The sequence below is a fragment of the Artemia franciscana genome, chromosome 3 (assembly GCF_032884065.1).
Source record: "Artemia franciscana chromosome 3, ASM3288406v1, whole genome shotgun sequence".
NCBI lineage: Eukaryota > Metazoa > Arthropoda > Branchiopoda > Anostraca > Artemiidae > Artemia > Artemia franciscana.
In genome coordinates this window covers 10,628,043-10,646,997 of record NC_088865.1, presented here as the reverse complement: position 1 = coordinate 10,646,997, position 18,955 = coordinate 10,628,043, and the positions used below count along the sequence as shown (strand labels likewise).

Here is an 18,955-nt window from a genome sequence, read left to right as displayed (position 1 = left end):
GTAAGTTACAAATACCTCAATTTTCAAAATTACTCTCCCCCCCCAGTCCACCAAAGAGAGCAGATCCGGTCTAGTTATGTCAGTCACGTATCTTAGACAGGTTTCTATTCTTCCCATCCAGTTTCATCCTGATCTCACCGCTTTAAGTATTTTCTAAGATGTCCGGTACCCCCAACTGCCCCCCCCCCCAATTACGCTTGATCCGGTTGAGATTTAACCATCTGGGGGGGGGGGGAGTAGGGGCCGGTTAATTCGGAAAAATAGAAAAAAGGAAGTATTTTTAACTTATGAGTGGGTGATTGGATCTTAATGAAATTTGATGTTTGGAATGATATTGTGTCTCATAGCTCTTATTTTCAATCCCGACTGGGTTTGATGACATCGGGGGGAGTTGGAGGGGGGAAACCTAAAATCTTGGAAAACACTTAGAGTAGAGGGATGAAACTTGATGGGGAAAATAAGCGCAAGTCCCAGATACATGATTGACAATCGGAACTGATTTGCTCTCTTTGGGGTAGTTGGGGGGGGGGAGTAAGTCTTAAAAATTAGAAAAATGAGGTATTTTCAACTTACGAACGGGTGATCGGATCTCAATGAAATTTGATGTTTAGAAGGATATCGTGTCTTAGAGCTCTTATTTTGAAATCCCGACCGGATCTGGTGATGGGGGCGGGGAGTTGGGAGGGGGAAACCTAAAACTTGGAAAACACTTAGAGTGGAGGGATCGGGATGAAACATGGTGGGAAAAATAAAAACAAGTCCTAGATAGATGATTGACATAAGCGGAACGGATCCGCTCTCTTTTGGGTAGTTGGGGGGGGGGGGTATTTCTGAAAAAATAAAAAAAGAGGTATTTTTAACTTACGAACGGGTGATCGGATCTCAATGAAATTTGATATTTAGAAGGATATCGTGGCTCAGAGCTCTTATTTTAAACCAGACCGGATCTGGTGACATTGGGGGGGGGGAGTTGGGAGGGAGAAACCTAAAAATTGGAAAACACTTAGAGTGGAGGGATCGGGATGAAACTTGGTGAAAAAAAAAACACGAGTCCTAGATACATGATTGACATAACCAGAACGGATCCGCTCTCTTTGGGGTAGTTGGGAGGGGGGGGTTAATTCTGAAAAATTAGAAAAAATGAGGTATTTTTAACTTACGAACGGGTGATTGGATCTCCATGAAATTGATTTTTAGAAGGATATCGTGTCTCAAAGCTCTTATTTTAAATCCTGACCGGATCTGGTGACATTGGGGGAAGTTTGGGGTGGGGAGACCTAAAATGATGGAAACGCTTAGATTGGAGGGATTGGGATGAAACTTGGTTGGAAAAATAAGCAGAAGTCTTGCATACGTAATTTACATAATTGGAACGGATCCGCTCAATTGTGGGGGGGGGGGTAGTTCTGAAAATAAGAAAAATGACGTATTTTTAACTTACGAAGGAGTGATCGGATCTTCATGAAACTTCATATTTAGAAGGACCTCGTAACTCCGATATCTTATTTTAAATCTCAACCGGATCAAGCGTAATTGGGGGGGGGGGGCAGTTGGGGGGACCGGAAATCTTAGAAAATACTTAAAGCGGTGAGATCAGGATGAGACTGGATGGGAAGAATAGAAACCTGTCTAAGATACGTGACTGACATAACTGGACCGGATCTTCTCTCTTTGGTGGAATTGGGGGGGGGGGGGGGTAATTTTGAAAATTGAGGTATTTGTAACTTACGAAAGAGTGACCAGATCTTAATGAAATTTGATATTTAGAAGGATCTTGTGCTTTAAAGTTCTAATTTCAAATTTCGACCAGATCCTGTGACATTCGGGGGAGTTGGAGGGGGGAACCGGAATTCTTGGAAAACATGAAAATTGGAGGTATTTATATCTTACAGAATAGATGATCAGATCGTAATGAAATTTGATTTTGAGAAGGAATTCATGTCTCAGAGCTCTTATTTCAAATCCCGACCAGATCTTTTGACATTGTGGGGGATTTGGAGGGGGAAATCTTGGAAAAACACTTGGAGTGTAGGAATCAGGATGAAGCTTGGTAGATAGAATAAATAAATGTCCTTGATACGTGATTGACAGAATCGTACTGGATTCGCTCTCTTTCGGGGAGTTGGGGGGAGGGGTTCAGTGATTTGGCGAGTTTGGTGCTTCTGGACGTGCTAGGGCGATGAAAATTGGTAGGCGTGTCAGGGAGCTGCACAATTTTTTCTAATTGTACACGTTTATGTTATACTCTGGTATATACCGGCATTGAGCATGTCTCGTTTGACGCATCTAAAGATATTAGCGGCCTTTTTTTATATATTTCTTGTCCTTTTTTGCTGACTGGTGTTTAACCCCTCCCCCCCCCAAAAAAAAAACACGTGGTAAATAATCCCTTACGAAAAATACTCTTCTCCAGAAAAAAAATGGAAGATACCCCCTCCCCGTGGAAATTATCCCCAGGCAGCTGGTTGGTCTCCAATCCCCTTGGACTACAAAAAAAGACTAGAAATATTAATTTCTGATGGAATGAGCACATTCCGAAGTTTCTTTGACCTTGAAGTGGAGGTGAGGATAAGGAAGGGGCAATCCCCCTCCTGTACGGAATAAATTCTGCTCATTTTGGGGTTTAGCGCTATTCTTAAGTTCAGAATAACGGTGTAAACCAGAAATATACCTAGAAATCATAAGGGCGTAGATGTCAATTTCACATTTTCGATGCGTTTTTAAAAGTTTCTGTAGTACCCCCCCCCCCTCTAAAAAATGTTGGAAAATACCCTTTTGCTGGCTTTTTGTTGGGAAACTTGTCAAGTAGGGGATTACCGGTCTGATGTTAAAAACAATCAGAAATTAGTCTTTTTCAAATGAAAGTGCTCAAGAAATATTTTTTACCCGAGATCGCCCGCAAGAAAGTTTCTGGGTGGAATTTTCAGCTAGAATAGAATTGTCTTGGAGGAATTTCCCTGGAGCGGGGGGGGGAGTATTTTTTTTTATGTGAAAGAAACTTTCCATGGTGGAATTTTTCCGTGGAGGAAGGAATTTTTCATGGAGGGGAGCGAGATTTCCCGGCATTATTTGAGAGAACGATTAAAAATTAAATTAAAAAAAGTTTTACGGGACCCAGAGATCAAATCACGCTGCAGGAACGCACTGCAGGGCCGACGCAGGAACCTTAGTAGTCAAGAAGCGTTGTTAATTCTTAAATAAAATTAAAAAAAGTTTTTTTTAACTGGAAGTAAGAAGCTACATCAAAACTTAAAATGGACAGAAATTATTGCGTATACCTTAGTATAGTTTAGTATATAGCATACATATATAGTTTAGTATATAGTATACATAAACTTTAGCATACGTATACTTTTAATTAATTGTAAGTTTTGAATTTTTCGTCCCAATTGTTTAAGAGTAACTCCTGAAGCAGAATGGCTGTTTAATAAGAATAATAAGTTTTTTGTTTTTTTTAATCATTAGTTATGAAAGAGTGTCGGTGGGTGCAGAGTGGGGACAGAGGACGGTGCCTGAAACCACCTTGAGGGAGCCGGATTATATGGCATGATCTGATTAACAATCAGAAATCAAAATTTAGGAAAAACTGAGTATGTAAAAAGGGCTGTCCCCTCAACGCCTCGCTCTTTACGCTAAAGTTTTCATTGTTTTAAAAAGTAGAGTTGTGAGGAAGAGTCAAACAGTTTGTGTTGTAACGAACTGTAGTAAGGAGCGACCCGGCTAAATAGTAACCAAAACTCTAAAAAATAGAATTTTGATACCAATAGCTACATCAAAAGAATTGCATTTTAATGCTGATTTTAAATATTTAAGTTTCATCAAGTTTAGTCTTACCCATCAAAAGTTACGAGCCTAAGAAAATTTGCGTTATTTTAGAAAATAGGGGGAACACCCCCTAAAAGTCATAGAATTTTAACGAAAATCACACCATCAGATTCAACGTATCAGAGAACCCTACTGAAGAAGTTTAAAGCTCCTATCTACAAAAATGTGGAATTTTGTATTTTTTGCCAGAAGGCAGATCACGGATGCATGTTTATTTGTTTGTTTTTTATTGTTTTTTTTTTCCAGGGGTGATCGTATCGACCCAGTTGTCCTAGAATGTTGCGAGAGGGCTCATTCTAACGGAAATGAAAAGTTCTAGTGCCCCTTTTAAGTGACCGAAAAAATTGGAGGGTACCTAGGCCCCCTCCCATGCTATTTATTCTCCCAAAGTCAACAGATCAAAATTCTGAGATAGCCATTTTATTCAGCGTAGTCGAAAAACATTATAACTATGTCTTCGGGGACGACTTACTCCCCCACATTCCCCGTGGGAGGGGCTACAAGTTATAAACTTTGACTAGTGCTTACATATAGTAATGGTCATTGGGAAGTGTACAGGCGTTTTCAGGAGGATTTTGTGGTTTGAGGCAGGGGTTGAGAAGAGGGGAATATGCTGGGGGAAGTTTCCATCGAGGAATTTATCATGGGGGAAGACAATTTCCATGAAGGGAGCGCAGGATTTACTAGCATTACTTAAAAAAAATGAAAAAAATAAATATGAAAAAGTTTTTTTTCAGCTGGAACTAAAAAGCAGCATTAAAACTTAAAACGAACAGAAATTATTACCCATATGAGGGACTCACCTCCTCCTAATACCTCGCTCTTTACGCTAAAGTATTTTTAGTAATTTCAACTATTTATTCTGGGGCTTTTGTGATTCAGAGGTCATTCTTAATGAATTGGGACAAAATTTAAGCTTTAGTGTAAAGAGCGAGGTACTGACGAGGGGGTGAACCCCCTCATATATCTAATAAAAACATGAGAATACAAAAGTTCTTTACGTAAGCTAATTTATAAGTTACGTATATCTTTTACTAATAAATGATTCGTAAAGAATTAAAAGTTCTAGTTGCCTTTTTAAGTAACCGAAAATCGGAGAGCAACTAGGCTTCTCCCCACTCTTTTTTTCTCAAAATCATTCGATCAAAATTATGAGAAAGCTATTAAGCCAAAAAAAAAAATATAAATGCAAATTTCGTTTTAAGTATTCCTCTGTGGAGAGCCAAAATCAAAACATGCATTGAGTAAGGAGCGACATTAAAACTTAAAACGAACAGAAATTACTTCGTATATGAAAGGGGCTGCTTCCTCATCAAGGCCCCGCTCTTTACGCTAAAGTTTTTTACTGTTTTAAAAAGAAGAATTGAGAGAAAGAGTCAAACTTTAGGGTAAAGAGCGGGGCGTTGATGAGGAAGTAGCCCCTTTCATATACGAAGTAATTTCAGTTCGTTTTAAGTTTTAATGTCCCTCCTTACTTTCAGTTAAAAAAAGAACTTTTTTTTTTTATTTAATCAAAATATAGAGTAAAGAGTAAGACATTGAAGAGAAAACAACCCCCTTCATAAGCAGAATATGTGTTTGTTTTAAGTTTTGGTTTGTTCCTTACTTTCAGTAAAGTGCAAGGGATTAGGGAAAGCTTTCCCGGTGATCCTGAAATAAGACAAATTGGGCGTCTTCTTTATATGGGGGGATGATAAGGCAGGATGATGCTGTTAGCGGGAAGTACGGTGGAGGTTGTCTGAGAGAGGAGGGGTTGGGATTGTTTCGGCAAATAACTGGTGGAGTCCTGAACCAGTCAGTGACTTCTTGGACGCACGGAGAGGAGAGGAGTCCAAAAGAATTGGATTTTTGGGAGACATGTGAAACAACTGAGTGGTCATAGGGAACTTAAAAGTTTTCAAATTGATTTTGACGAGTGCCGATAGGAAACCGAGTAACCGATAAGAAATTTACGCTTTAGAGAGAGGTAAAAGAGGAAAAACCATTTTCCAAAATGACATTTTGCAGTGTAGTATCTCCAGAAACTGCAATTAAAGGGAAAATGTTCATTTCACCCGTACCTACCCACAGGAAGAATCTCCCATAAGATTTGCCCAATTGCCCCATATATTAGGAAAACATTAATTTTACACAGTTGTGATGTTTCAACCGTCTTGATCTGAAACTGCAATGTTTCTAGTGTTCTTGGTTGTAATACGAGTGTTTTTATAATACTAGTCTTCGTGAATACTAGTGTTCTAATTATAATACTTGTGTAGTATTCTAATACTGGCATTGCCATAAAAACAAGGCAACCAACTTGTGAAAAACTGGCCGCTTCGACGCAAGTGAACTTGAAATTAGCTTTTGGACTAGCTTTTTTATGTTTAAAAAAATTATGTTTAAGCAATTTTTTGTTTTAAACCTGAAACATATTTTATTAGTCGGACTGACGAACAAATCTATCAAGCTTGTTGTTTAATATTTTACCACAAGCACCAACAGAAGAATAATTGAGAACAGTTTATAACTACTCCTTGGAAAGGGTTTTAGCAATTTTTGTAAAGGAAAAGGAGAGGGGTCTTGAGCCTTAAAGCTTCCGCAAAATTAGTAGTTGCAGTTTTGGTGTTTTTATATTGATAATATTACCAGCTTTTGATCCATCGTTTAGATCCTTTAGAATAGAATCCCCCCCCCCTTCTTTAGGGTCGTGCCACGGTTTGTCTGTTGTTTGTTCTGTATCTGAATCATTCTCCCCAAGGCTTGATCGTATGGTTATTATGACCACTCCAGTCTGTAAGAGAATTCAAGAAAAGAGTTTTGATTGATAGAATTGCCTGTGATATCCTTAGTATGTTGCTTGTGGTTTAAGAGGTCAAAATACCATCAGAGTCTCTTTTTTTTACCTTACTATGGCCTAATTTTTCGTTTAGGGAAAATTTGTTTTGCTGTTCTAGGTCTCAGCAAATAAAGGAGTGATCGGTGACGCCACTCCGTTTAATGATTCAATCAATGTGATAAAAATCTCCAAGCTACTTCGAGATACCGGCTACCAGCTTAGAGGGGACGAAGTACTATATGATGGAGAAACGGGAAAGGAATTAAAGTGTCAGGTAATGAATTTGAAATTGAATTTGACTCAAGTGCAAGAATGTAGTATATCGAATCGTTGTACTGAGAGGTGGGTCTTTAATACCTAAAGAGAAAGTTTCTAGGTCTTAATATTCTATTTTTTCCATTGTATGTTCTGTTAATATATAGTTTATAGAAGGAGAAAGAGAGAGAAAGAGAGAGAGTGAGGGAGAGGATATATTATAGAGGAAGAAAGAGGGAGTGATAGATCTATCACATAGTATAACCGCTCAATTATTTTGGAATGTTGGTGGCTTGGGCCGAAATATTTGTCGGGGGCTAGTCAGCAAGTATGTGATAGGGAATTTTAAATGGATATGGTTAATCTGACGACATTTAATTATTTTTCACAGATGTTACAATTGTGGAGAGTTGGTTAACTGTGTAGCTGCAAAGTGTAGTCAAGGGCATATAAAAATAAAACCATATAAAAATATTGGGTGAAGTAGTATTTCTTAAAAAATCTTGATTGCTAAGGAATAGTTGATGTTCCAATCCACCCAATTAGTGTAGGTAAGCATATAGATTAAATATTTTATTTAATATTTAAAGTCTTCATTAGGTGATGCTGTCTTATTTGCGTCATTATTTCACACTTTGTTTAAGTATACTTATTCAAATGAGAAGGGGATGGGGGGTTAAAAGAAAATTGCGTTTCTTGTCGAAATTGATCTGAAGTACAGGGATGAATTTCTGGAGGAGATGGGGCCAGAAACAATGAAAAAAAGTTTTTTTTTTAAGTATAGCGCTGAAAGTATTGTTTCAATCACAATTGAAAAATTTCTTTTCATTTTCTTTTCCGTGTTTTCATCAAAATAATGCTATTTTTGGTATTCTCATTAAAAATATATACAAAAATAAATTTTTTTCTTCCGTAGATTTTGTATCCCTAGTATTTTCACTATTTGGTTCCATTGTTTTTTTTATGGTGCTTGGTATTAACAAAGTGACATATAGCAATCGCAAATTCTGTCGGTCTGTCTGTTGGTCCCGGTTTTGCTACTTTAGGCATTTCTAGGTAAGCTAGGACGAAGAAATTTGGCAAGCGTATCAGGGACCGGACCAGATTAAATTATAAATAGTCGCTTTCCCGATTTGACTATCTGGAGGGGAGTAGGGGGTCAGTTAATTCGGAAAAAATAGAAAAAATGAAGTATTTTTAGTTTACGAATGGTTGATCAGATCTTAATGAAATTTGATATTTAAAAGGATCTTATGCTTTAAAGCTCTAATTTCAAATTCCGACCAGATCCTGTGACATTGGGGGGGAGTTGGAGGGGCAAACAGGAATTCTTGGGAAACGTGAAAATTGGGGTATTTTTGTCTTACGAATAGGTGATCGGATCTTAATGAAACTTGATATATATATATATAGAATGATCTTGTGTCTCAGATGCTCCATTTTCGACTCGAATTGGATCCGGGGACATAGGGGGTTGGAGGAGGGAAACAGAAATCTTGGAAAACGCTTAGAGTGGAGAGATCGGGAATTTGATGGGAAAAATAAACACAAGTTCTAGATACGTGATTGACATAATTGGAACGGATCCGTTCTCTTTGGAGGAGCTAAAAGGTGTTAATTTGGAAAAATTAGAAAAATTGAGGTATTTTTGACTTAAGAACGGGTGATCGGATCTTAATGAAATTTGATATTTAAAAGGAATTCATTTCTCAGAGCTCTTATTTCAAATTCCGACCATATCTTTTGACATTGGGGGAGTTGGAGGGGGAAATCGGAAATCTTAGAGAACGCTTAGAGTGGAGGAATCGGGATGAAGCTTGGTGGATAGAATAAGCAAATGTCCTTGATATGTGATTGATGTAACCGTACTGGATTCGTTCTCTCTGGAGGAGTTGGGGGGAGGGGTTCAGTGATTTGTCGAGTTTGGTGCTTCTGGACGAGCTAGGACGATGAAAATTGGTAGGCGTGTCAGGGAGCTGCAGAAATTGACTTGATAAAGTCGTTTTCCCAGATTCGACCATCTGGGGGGCTAAAGGGAGAGGAAAAATTAGAAAAAATGGGGAATTTATAACTTACGAGTGGGTGATCGGATCTTTATGAATTTTGATATTTAGAAGGACATCGTGACTTAGAGCTCTTATTTTAAATCCTGACCGGTATTAAGCCTCTGATTTTCCTTTTAAATCAATCTATTGATTTCTAGAATTTTGTTAGAGCTCATACCATATGAGCTCTTGGCTCTTAGCTCTTTCAACGTCTTCACAAGTGCCATATGAGCTCTTAGCTCTTGTTTTTATGGCACTTGGTATTAACCAAGTGACATATAGCAATCGCCAATTCTGTCGGTCCCGGTTTTGCTACTTTAGGCACTTCCAGGTAAGCTAGGACGATGTAACTTGGCAAGCGTATCAGGGACCGGACCAGATTAAATTAGAAATAGTCGTTTTCTCGATTTGACCATCTGGGGGGAGTGGGGGGGCCGGTTAATTCGGAAAAAATAGAAAAAATGAAGTATTTTTAACTTATGAGCGGGTGATTGGATCTTAATGAAATTTGATGTTTGGAATGATATTGTGTCTCAGAGCTCTTATTTTAAAGCCGGACCGGATCTGATGACATTGGGGGGAGTTGGAGGGGGGAAACCCCTCCACTCTCTTTACTACTAGTACTATGAAGAACTCACCGCAGCACCAAGCCACTGGAGTCCAACACAGCTACGCACGCTCCTCTATCCCAATTTATTCAGAGCCTCCCTCTTTACACCCTCCCAGGAAGTTTCTATTCCCTTTAAATCCTTCTTTATGACATCCTCCCACCTCAACTGCGGACAACCTGCTTTCTGTTTAGCCCTAGACAGTTGGCTGAAAAGGACAATTTTTGGTAATCTGTCATCCTTTATCCGAAGATTGTGCCCTAGCTATATCTACCTTTCTCTCATTACAGCCCTACAAAGCGGTATTTACCTACGATATTTGCACCACCTACTGTTTGAAATACGGTCTGTCAGAGGGTTTCATTAGTTTATTTATAATGATTTATTTACGTTTTAAGCATGACCTTTTTTTCACTACTTCTGCTCCCCTTTGGTTTAAATTAGTTCTGTATTTATTTTAAAAAAACTTCTTTTGTTGAAAAATCTTCTGTTTGTTAAGTTAAAAAAAATTAATTTCTGTAAGTTTTGTTGATATTTTTTTTATTGATGAATAAAAGCAAAAAGATTTTGGGTTGCTCTTCACATTCTGGACAAAATTTTGCTAGGAATTCTAAAAATAGCTATATTATAGAACTACAAATGGTTGGGTACGGGTACTAGTATTTTAAAAAATGTGAACAATTTTGGGAATTTTTGGGGGGTGAAGCTGTTCCGTCGTATCTACTGTTACAACCTTTGATATAGACGAATAATGATCAAACACTTCGTTGTAGGAATTTTGTGTGTGTGTTATATTTTGATTTAATAGCTTGTTTGTTTGCATTTTGAGCTAGTATATTAGCTAATGTAGTTCCAATTTGTTGTAAAAAAAAAGGAGATGAAGAATTCCTGACAAGATTTGTTTCCAGTTGCGATTCCCTTGGTTCTGAAACTTTTATTGAGGTGTCTTCACGGCCTGAAATTTTAATGAGATCAAAAAAGAGATCACACTAAGAATATAACACACTAATAACACACACTTTCAAACTAAGAATCAATACAACCATTTTTTTTCAAACATTCTTTGTCGCTGATGAGCTTCCTTCGGTCAACAAATCAAAATTTAGTATCTACTTGTCCTTTCCGTCCAATATTCCCTCACAGTTTCAGCTAGGTCGCTTAAGGCGTTAATCTATACCATTAACCGTATATGAACTATTGAAGACCTCTCATTCTGATATCCTGGATGGAGATAGTGTCATTTGATTTAGCTCAACATCACCTTCAATATTTACAGAAAGTTTTAAATATCTTAGCCGTTCCTGTCGTATTGCAGGTGAACCATTTTGACACCCTGGATGCATACAGTTCACCGATTTAGTTCAATATCCCCATCGGCATTCCCTCAAGACAGAGTTTTTTGATTTAGTTTAACATTTCTCTCAACTTTCGGTGAAAGTTCCCACTTAATACTCTTAAATGTTCCCGAGTTATTGCATATATGCCATATTGACATTCATAATGCACTTAATGTCTCCTGAATTAGTTCAATATACCTCTCGATATTCACTCGAAATTTTTACTTAATACTGTTAGTTGTTCCTGGAATATTATAAATGCGCCCTTTTTTTACCTTTATGTTCACAGTTGCTTTTGACTTTGTTGTACAATGTTTGTTTGTTCCCTGAAAGTTTCTACTGTGGTCCATGGAACTTCCTGAGATACTGTCAATATGTCTTTTTGGCAACCTTGATGCACATAGTGCGTTTTGATTTTGATCAGTACCATCTGTACAATTATCTGAAAGTCGCCTTAATACCCTAAGAAGTTGCTGAGATATTTTTGATATGCCCTTTTTTCAACCTGAATGCAGGTAGTATCTTATCGTTGAATTCAATTTGCTCTCTGATCATTCCTTGAAAGTTAAACTTGATATCAGAAGCTGTTCGTGACATGTTGCGGATACTGTCTTTTGACAATTTGTTCGGGATCTATCTCAACATGCACCGAAGGTTTCAGCTTTATACTTTAAGCAATTCTTGTTATATTATATCAACTTTAAGCGATTCTTGTTATATTATGTCAACTTTAAGCTATTCTTGTTGTATTATATCAACTTTAAGCGATTCTTGTTGTATTATGTCAACTTTAAGCGATTCTTGTTATATTATATCAACTTTAAGCGATTCTTGTTATATTATATCAACTTTAAGCAATTCTTGTTATATTATATCAACTTTAAGCGATTCTTGTTATATTATATCAACTTTAAGCGATTCTTGTTATATTATAGGTTCATCATTTTGACGAAATGGATGCACATAGTGTCTTTCGATTTAGTTTCGAATCCTCCCCAGCATCCTCTGAAAGCGTCTACTAAATACTCTTAGCCGCTCTTGATATTTTGCAGACGCGCCTTTTCGACTACTTAGGTGTATATAGTATACTTTGATTTTGTTCGACACCCTCCTCACCAATGATTGAAGGTTTCAACTTAATACCCTTAGAAATTACTAAGATATTGGAGATGTGCTCTTTTGACTACCTGGATGCACATATATCCTTATGATTCAGTTCGATTTTCTTCTCAACCTTCTCCTTAAAGTTTAAACTTAAAACCCCTAGCTGCTCAGTTATTGTATACTAGCCATTTTGACAATCATGATATTAGTCTACTTTCATGTTTAATTCCTGGTCTGACATGTTGAGAGCCAAAATAATTGGACAGTATCAACGCGGTAGCTCCCGAAAATGTCTGGGACAGCACTGCAACGCAACTGTGACCATGACTAGGGTCTCATTCGGAACCGGTTTTAGACTGATTGGAAACCAGTAACATCTGGATTGCCCCGTGGGTTGGACCTCACTTCCTCAAGGCCATGGTCACACAACAGTTGCCCCGTGGCCGCTGGGCCTTAGTCGCTCCTGAGCCGTTCTTGATAGTGCAAATGCGTCTTTCTTACGATCTTGTTACACGTAGTACACCTTTCTGACTCTCACACAGTTCACCACCCTTCTCACCATCCTCCAAGACCTGACTAAATTTGATTTCAAAGGATTTCAATAAAAGGGGTACCAGAATTGACAATAAGTAAAATACGCTTAGCTACATATATATATATATATATATATATATATATATATATATATATATATATATATATATATATATATATATATATACATATATATATATATATATATTGTATTAATATATTAGTTCTTCACCACTTTTTCGATGGTTTTATCTCCGTGGGGCTCTTAGAAAATGTAAATTTTTTTAATCACACCTTATCTACCCATGAAAGTTTTGCCCAGAAAATTTCTTTTCCGCCAAAAACTAATCCATGCTACCCCCGCCCCTCCTTAGGTAGTACTCATTTTCACATTTAGCATTTATCTTGTATTGACTATCTCAGTTTTAATGAACATATTTGTATCTGTGCTTTTCCTATATCACAAAATGTTCCAGGAAAGTCTAAAAGGATTTGTTAATAGCAAGCATAATTACATGTGAAGAAAAAAGGTCTTGACCAGACATCGCAACCATCTTGAGGTTTTCGCTCTTGTAATGTATTTAGCCAGTCTTCAAAATTTATCCTTCTATAAATTTTTTAGTTCGGAAAAACATATTGTCTATTGTCTGCAAATGATTGACTTTTCTTTTCTTTTCTAGATAATGAAGTAGCTGGGCAGTAAATTTCAGAACCCTCTGTATAAGCCTGTTCTCTGTTGCATTCGTCTTTTTGTGTATAGACGCTTATTTTTACATAAAAAGACAGTGCAGCAGAACTGGTTTCTTATAATTTTAAAGTTTAAATAAAAAAAACAAGGGTTCTAAACCTCAAGTTAAATAGAATCTCAGAAAAATTCGCGTATATTTTTTTTGCTCCCCTTTTTATATTTTACTAAAAAAATAGAACCCTAAAAAATTTTTTAATCAATTTTGCTTCAATTTTTTGCTCATCCTTCACCTAACGAATTTACTGCTCATTGAAGCTGTGCAATTATGTGGCCTCTGCTCCTGCCAAAGAACCTCTTCCTGACTCAATATACAACAACATTTTTTTATTTTATATTTTAATATAAATTTAATCAATAAAATATTGTTCTTGTATTCTTGCAAACTGCTTGTTGTTCTTAGAGCTAGGGATAGTTCATAGGGACGGAGTACAAGATAGAGAAAATTAAAATAAATACATAACTATGTTTATCAAAACAATTTATGAAGAGCACTTACTATACACGAACAACTATTGTATTCTTTCAACTTTAAGCATCCCCGTTTAAGAAGGGGATGCCATGAAGGAAAAGTGATATTGTGGTTATGTTTCAAAAACAGTTTCGACAGACCTATTTTGGGCCTGCCATTTTATATTTGCGGATTCATGCTAAACTTAAAAAATGTAGCTAGGACTTTTTTATATAGAGTGAACCTGATAAAAGTAGGAAAGGGGATCTTGCTTGTCCAAAAACCCCAATGCCCGGGTTTACTGTATCTATATGCTTACTAATGGCGAAGTAATAATAAAAGTAAGGGTGGTGATAACTAGTGCAGGCTAATCTACAAAAAACTTCAAAAATCCTCAGAAAAACCGGTAAATTAAGGCATTACTTAAAGTTTATTTTAGCTCTTTGGATGCAAGTTTCGAGTAGGGACTATAAGAATGATTGATAAAACCCAGCAGACTAAATACGATTTTACGTTTTATTCTGACACAATCTTCCTATATTAGCTGTCTTACAAAACAAAATTGAGTCTTCGTCAGTATGGATATATACACTGTCTGTGTCAACTAGAATTTCCCTGTGGACATTGAGATTGGCAAAGCCATTTAGCCTACTTTCAGACGTCACGTTTCTTAGGTATGTCTTGATTCTCCGAAGTGTAAAAGGAGCGCTCTGTTGTGCTGGTCGATACAGGTATAGTGATTAAAATATTAAGTAAGATATGGATGTTCGGAGAGATTGCTTTGCCACAAATATTTCGAAAATCAGTTGCATTGGCTTGGTGTGCCTTGTTCCGTTAGAGAAATTTTTGCTAAATTTTTCTTTCCGCCATCAAACGTTTAAGGTGTTGTTTTCCAAATCTTCTTCATAAATTTCGATCAACTTCAAAAATGGCTCTTTCATCTCTTTACTTTCTTCACTATTCTGTGGATAAGTGTGAAGCAAACAGTGAAACCCTTTTAAAATATTATTGTGCTTTAAGAGACGTTCTTCCATAAAGTTTTATACTTTCAATCCAGAAGATGAATAAGTTAATTCTTTAAAATTGTTCTGTGCTTTCGGCTGAGACATTTCTTCTGTGTATCTGCCTGTCTACAATCCTTGTAACACTAATTGTAGTTCCATTCAATTTGGCCATTTTTGGCCAAATTTCCATTCAATTTGGCCAAAGAAAACAAAATCAGTGAAAAATAGAATGTTAAACTTTATTTTGCCGCGGGGGGGGGGGGGGAGGGAAGGTGTCAGCACACCATAAGTTGAACACCTTATGAATCGTGCATGTTGTTTCAATATCTCTGGTGGGGTGTCCATATTGCTGATGGACGGGTTTCTCTTTAGTAACAAACGTAGTGAGAGCCAATTCAAGTTTTGTTCCACTTTCTTTTTGTAGCTCTTTAATGTTAACAATGTTTGATATAGCAACAGGGCCCTTGACTGATACCTAGTGCTTTGCTCAATCTTTGACAACATTTTTTAAGGCCTACTACCGCTCTATCTTGATAGGTCCATAGAACTTGCTTGCTTTTTTTTTTTTTTTTTATACTGAACTAAGTATTTACAGTATACATTACAATATAATACTCTTCTGATCTTGTCCTGTGCCTGACAAAAGGCTCTTTAGAAGGGCAGTCCAAAAGACGTGAAACAAATATACCCTCATTCAAAATTTGATTCAATCCAAATTTCAATTTTCAACCCATCAACTAACAGTGGTCCCCCAATTACCTAAAAAAATTCACATAATACCAATCTATTAGCTTTACACAAGTTCATAATTTTTCCTTTTTCCATTTCAAACACCATAATTAGTTAAGACCTTTTCATTGTAGTTGCCCTGAAAAATTAAAAAAGTACACCAGCTTTGCCTGAAAAACTTTATTGAAGACACGGCTGAATGTGAAAATTGCCTTTGCTTTTGAAATTTATTCCGCTTTTCAACTGGCTGCAAACTACCACGTTTTCTTATGTTTTCTCATGCTGTCGATAAATGAGTTTCTTAAATTGAAATTGCCGGAACTCAAATAAGGAGAAATAATATGTAACAATATCGTACAGATATGTAAGTTTCTGAACCGTCTCTATTTGACAATACGGGAGAATAAGGACACGAAAAAAAACGAAGCTATCCACAGCAAAAAAGAAAATAATTATTTTGCAAAAAAAAATCTTATTTGAGCCATGATTTCAATGAGGCTTTTTCAGGAAGACTTCGCGCTTCTGATTTTTTTTTTTTTCTTAGCAACTAAGCGGATTTGAAAATTGTTTCCACTCACAATTTTGCCTAAGAAAGCTATAATAAAGAAAGGTCAGTACTTGGAATTCTAATTTTTTTCTTTTGTTGTTCTGTTGCCTTGCATTGTCTTGCTTTGCCTGCTTGGTCTCCGAACTTATTTAAGAAAACGCTCTAGTGTGTTACTTTAAAAATCTAACCGAAAATACAACTCGAACCTTATTAGAAACTATATAGGATTAATCAAAATATAGCTCATGCTTTGTATACAAAATATTTTGTTGCTAAACTCCAATTCAGCTCAGGTTCGTTTTGATGGAAATTGGCATTAGGGCATTGTCGGGACTTTAGGTTTCCCCCCTCCAACTCCCCCCAATGTCATCAGATCCGGTCGGGATTTAAAATAAGAGCTCTGAGACACAATATCATTCCAAACATCAAATTTCATTAAGATCCAATCATCCACTCATAAGTTAAAAATACTTCATTTTTTCTATTTTTTGCGAATTAACCGACCCCCCACTCCCCCCCAGATGGTCAAATCGGAAAACGACTATTTCTGATTTAATCTGGTCCGGTCCCTGATGCGCTTGCCAAATTTCATCGTCCTAGCTTACCTGGAAGTGCCTAGAGTAGCAACACCGGGACCGACAGACAGACAGACTGACAGAATTGGCGATTGCTATATGTCACTTGGTTAGTACCAAGTGCCATAACAAGTAAATTCGATAAGGACTGATGACAAATTGCTGAAGATTGTTCTTTTCGACCAACCGTTTAGGGCTAGACGGAAAGCACGTCACCCGCGGTTGGGGTGCGAGGATGTCATAAAGAATGATTTAAGGGATATGGATACTTCCTGGGAGGTTGTACGTAGGGAGGGTTTCAATGGATTAGGATCGAGGAGGAGTGTACATACCTGTGATGGCCTCAGGTGGCTCGGTGCCGCGGTGAGTTGTTAGCAGTGGTAGTTCCTGTTACAAGCAGAAACTAAATCTAAGTATGTTTTCGCGTTTCAGCACAAACAAGGAACAATGTATTGATTGGAGATCCCCTTCCAAGTCCAAGTTCACTATAAGGGATGTTTTAATGATTGAAACTATTACACAGTACAAACACATTAAAGCCTTTTAGCTGGTCAGATAACAACAACACCAATTTATAATAATATAGAGGCTCCATCCTAATAGCATTACCATCAGAAGAGTAAAGGAAAAATTCTCTCCATCCTGACAAAAAAAAAAATATTTCCTATTAACCCATTTTGGCATTTTGTACCCTTGTTCCAACAAGAAATAACCTTTTGATCTTATCCTTAACAGTCATATTTGTGTGAACATATGGTGATCGAAAAACATCTCTACAGCTTGATAGTGTGAGATGACAGGATTTTCTTACCTCTTAAATGAATTAGCCAACAACAGACACTGCACCAGATGCCTCAATTCACAAAGAGTAAATTGCAAAAAAATGCAGCCAACTCACCATATCATGGAGCCATTGAAATAGAAAATCTCTCATTAATGGGGATGCAGAGTCCATTTGAGTGTATCTAGTTTTGACAAAGTTTTCTACTAACCGCCAACAGAAAAATTTGGCTTGATCACTGAGATCATCTTCTGTTCTCGCCAGCTCTGTTATAGCCAACTGCCAACCAGTATCAGATCCTTTGATTTCTTCGAAGTACAAATTCACCTGATTATAATACAAATTAATTATGGAAACGGGCCAAGAGAGAAAAAAAGAAGTATAAAAAACATATGTAGGTACTGATTAAGTTTATCGTTTATGTGCCTCTAAAAGTGCATGATATAGCAACACCTGAAATAAAACAATTATATTACCATAAATAAGAATAGATTAATAAAGTGAAAAAAAAAAATAATCAAACTTTGTAAAATGAAAAAGGTTATGGCGAACTTAAAGAAGTTTACCACTGCATCAAGTCCCTCACCAGTGTAACACAATAAAGTGTTTAACAAAGTAAACACAGTGTAACAGTTTACAAGTGTGTAATTAAAACACAATACATAAAATATTATGCAGCAGTTTTTTGCCTTGTGTTCGTGTTTCAATTGTCTTTAAAAAAACAACTATAGTTTATCAGATGTGAGGTTCTTTTTTCGCTTTGTTTTGTACACCATTTTAATTATTTCATTAGTTTATATCATTCTCAACTATGAGTTAACTTGTTTAATCTAATTGTTGTTGTTTTTTATCTCTATTTTGTTTCAAAACTCTTCTTACAACAAAATTTCCTGTTTGGGAGAGGTCCCCTACTATAATTAACAAAAATTAAAGGAGCTTTTGATCACATTTCTGTTGTTAGACGTACTCCGGGTAGAGAACTTACCAAAAAAAGACCCCCGTTTGGTGAGTTTGTCACGGCAGAGTCAGCCAATGGGGGTAGCAGCTTATGTATGCAGCTTTATGACTGTCAAATGTATGCTGTAATAATTAATATATTGTGTGATGCTCAATGTTGCAATTTAATATTCAGGAGTTAAAAAAAAAGTAAAGGATACGGCATTAGACTTTACAGTCCATACCGTCGGTGCTGATCTTGGCCCTTCAGCCAGGAAGTGCAATTCAGGAGTTTACAATATGAATAATATGATATATATTATGATATATAATAAGGACCTTTTAACTACACCAAAACAAAATAGCTATCTCAAAGTTTTGATTGGATGTGTTTAGGGAAATAGTGGGTATGGGAGGGGTGCTAAGGTAGTGAAAAAACTTCAATCAGTTCAAGTAGAAGTTCATACAAAATATAATATTTTTAGAAATTTCTACGACAACAAATGGTCAATTGCAAATTTTTATCATGGACATTCCAGGAAAATACGAGGTGTGGGAGGGGAGTATCTGCCCTCCAGTCACTTCGTATCTTCAAAAGGATACTATAACTTCTGATTACCAATTCAACACCCCCCCCCCCCCCGAAATTTATATGACCACT

At 36.8% G+C, this 18,955-nt stretch overlaps 2 protein-coding genes across 7 annotated transcripts in view; one reads left to right on the top strand and one right to left on the bottom strand.

Annotated features, from left to right (window-relative positions):
- LOC136024873 (DNA-directed RNA polymerase II subunit RPB2-like) overlaps positions 1–14,502 on the top strand; it is a 28,074-nt gene extending 13,572 nt beyond the window's left edge. For 2 of the 5 annotated variants that reach the window (XM_065700397.1, XM_065700399.1), the window contains exons 3-4: positions 6,762–6,917; positions 13,207–13,362. In XM_065700397.1, the coding sequence (XP_065556469.1) occupies positions 6,762–6,917; positions 13,207–13,218 (168 nt within the window). In that variant the 3' untranslated portion in view covers positions 13,219–13,362. Of the gene's footprint in view, positions 1–6,761; positions 6,918–13,206; positions 13,363–14,266 lie in introns of those variants that run through there. The other 3 variants (XM_065700396.1, XM_065700395.1, XM_065700394.1) reach the window with 3 other exon arrangements.
- Positions 1–18,955, bottom strand: part of LOC136024871 (exportin-T-like) — a 63,581-nt gene that overhangs the window by 9,156 nt on the left and 35,470 nt on the right. The window contains exon 5 of one of the 2 annotated variants that reach the window (XR_010616945.1): positions 17,427–17,685. The exons of the other annotated variant lie outside the window; for it this stretch is intronic. The gene's annotated coding sequence lies outside the window, so the exon portion shown is untranslated. Of the gene's footprint in view, positions 1–17,426; positions 17,686–18,955 lie in introns of those variants that run through there. 2 annotated transcript variants of the gene reach the window in all.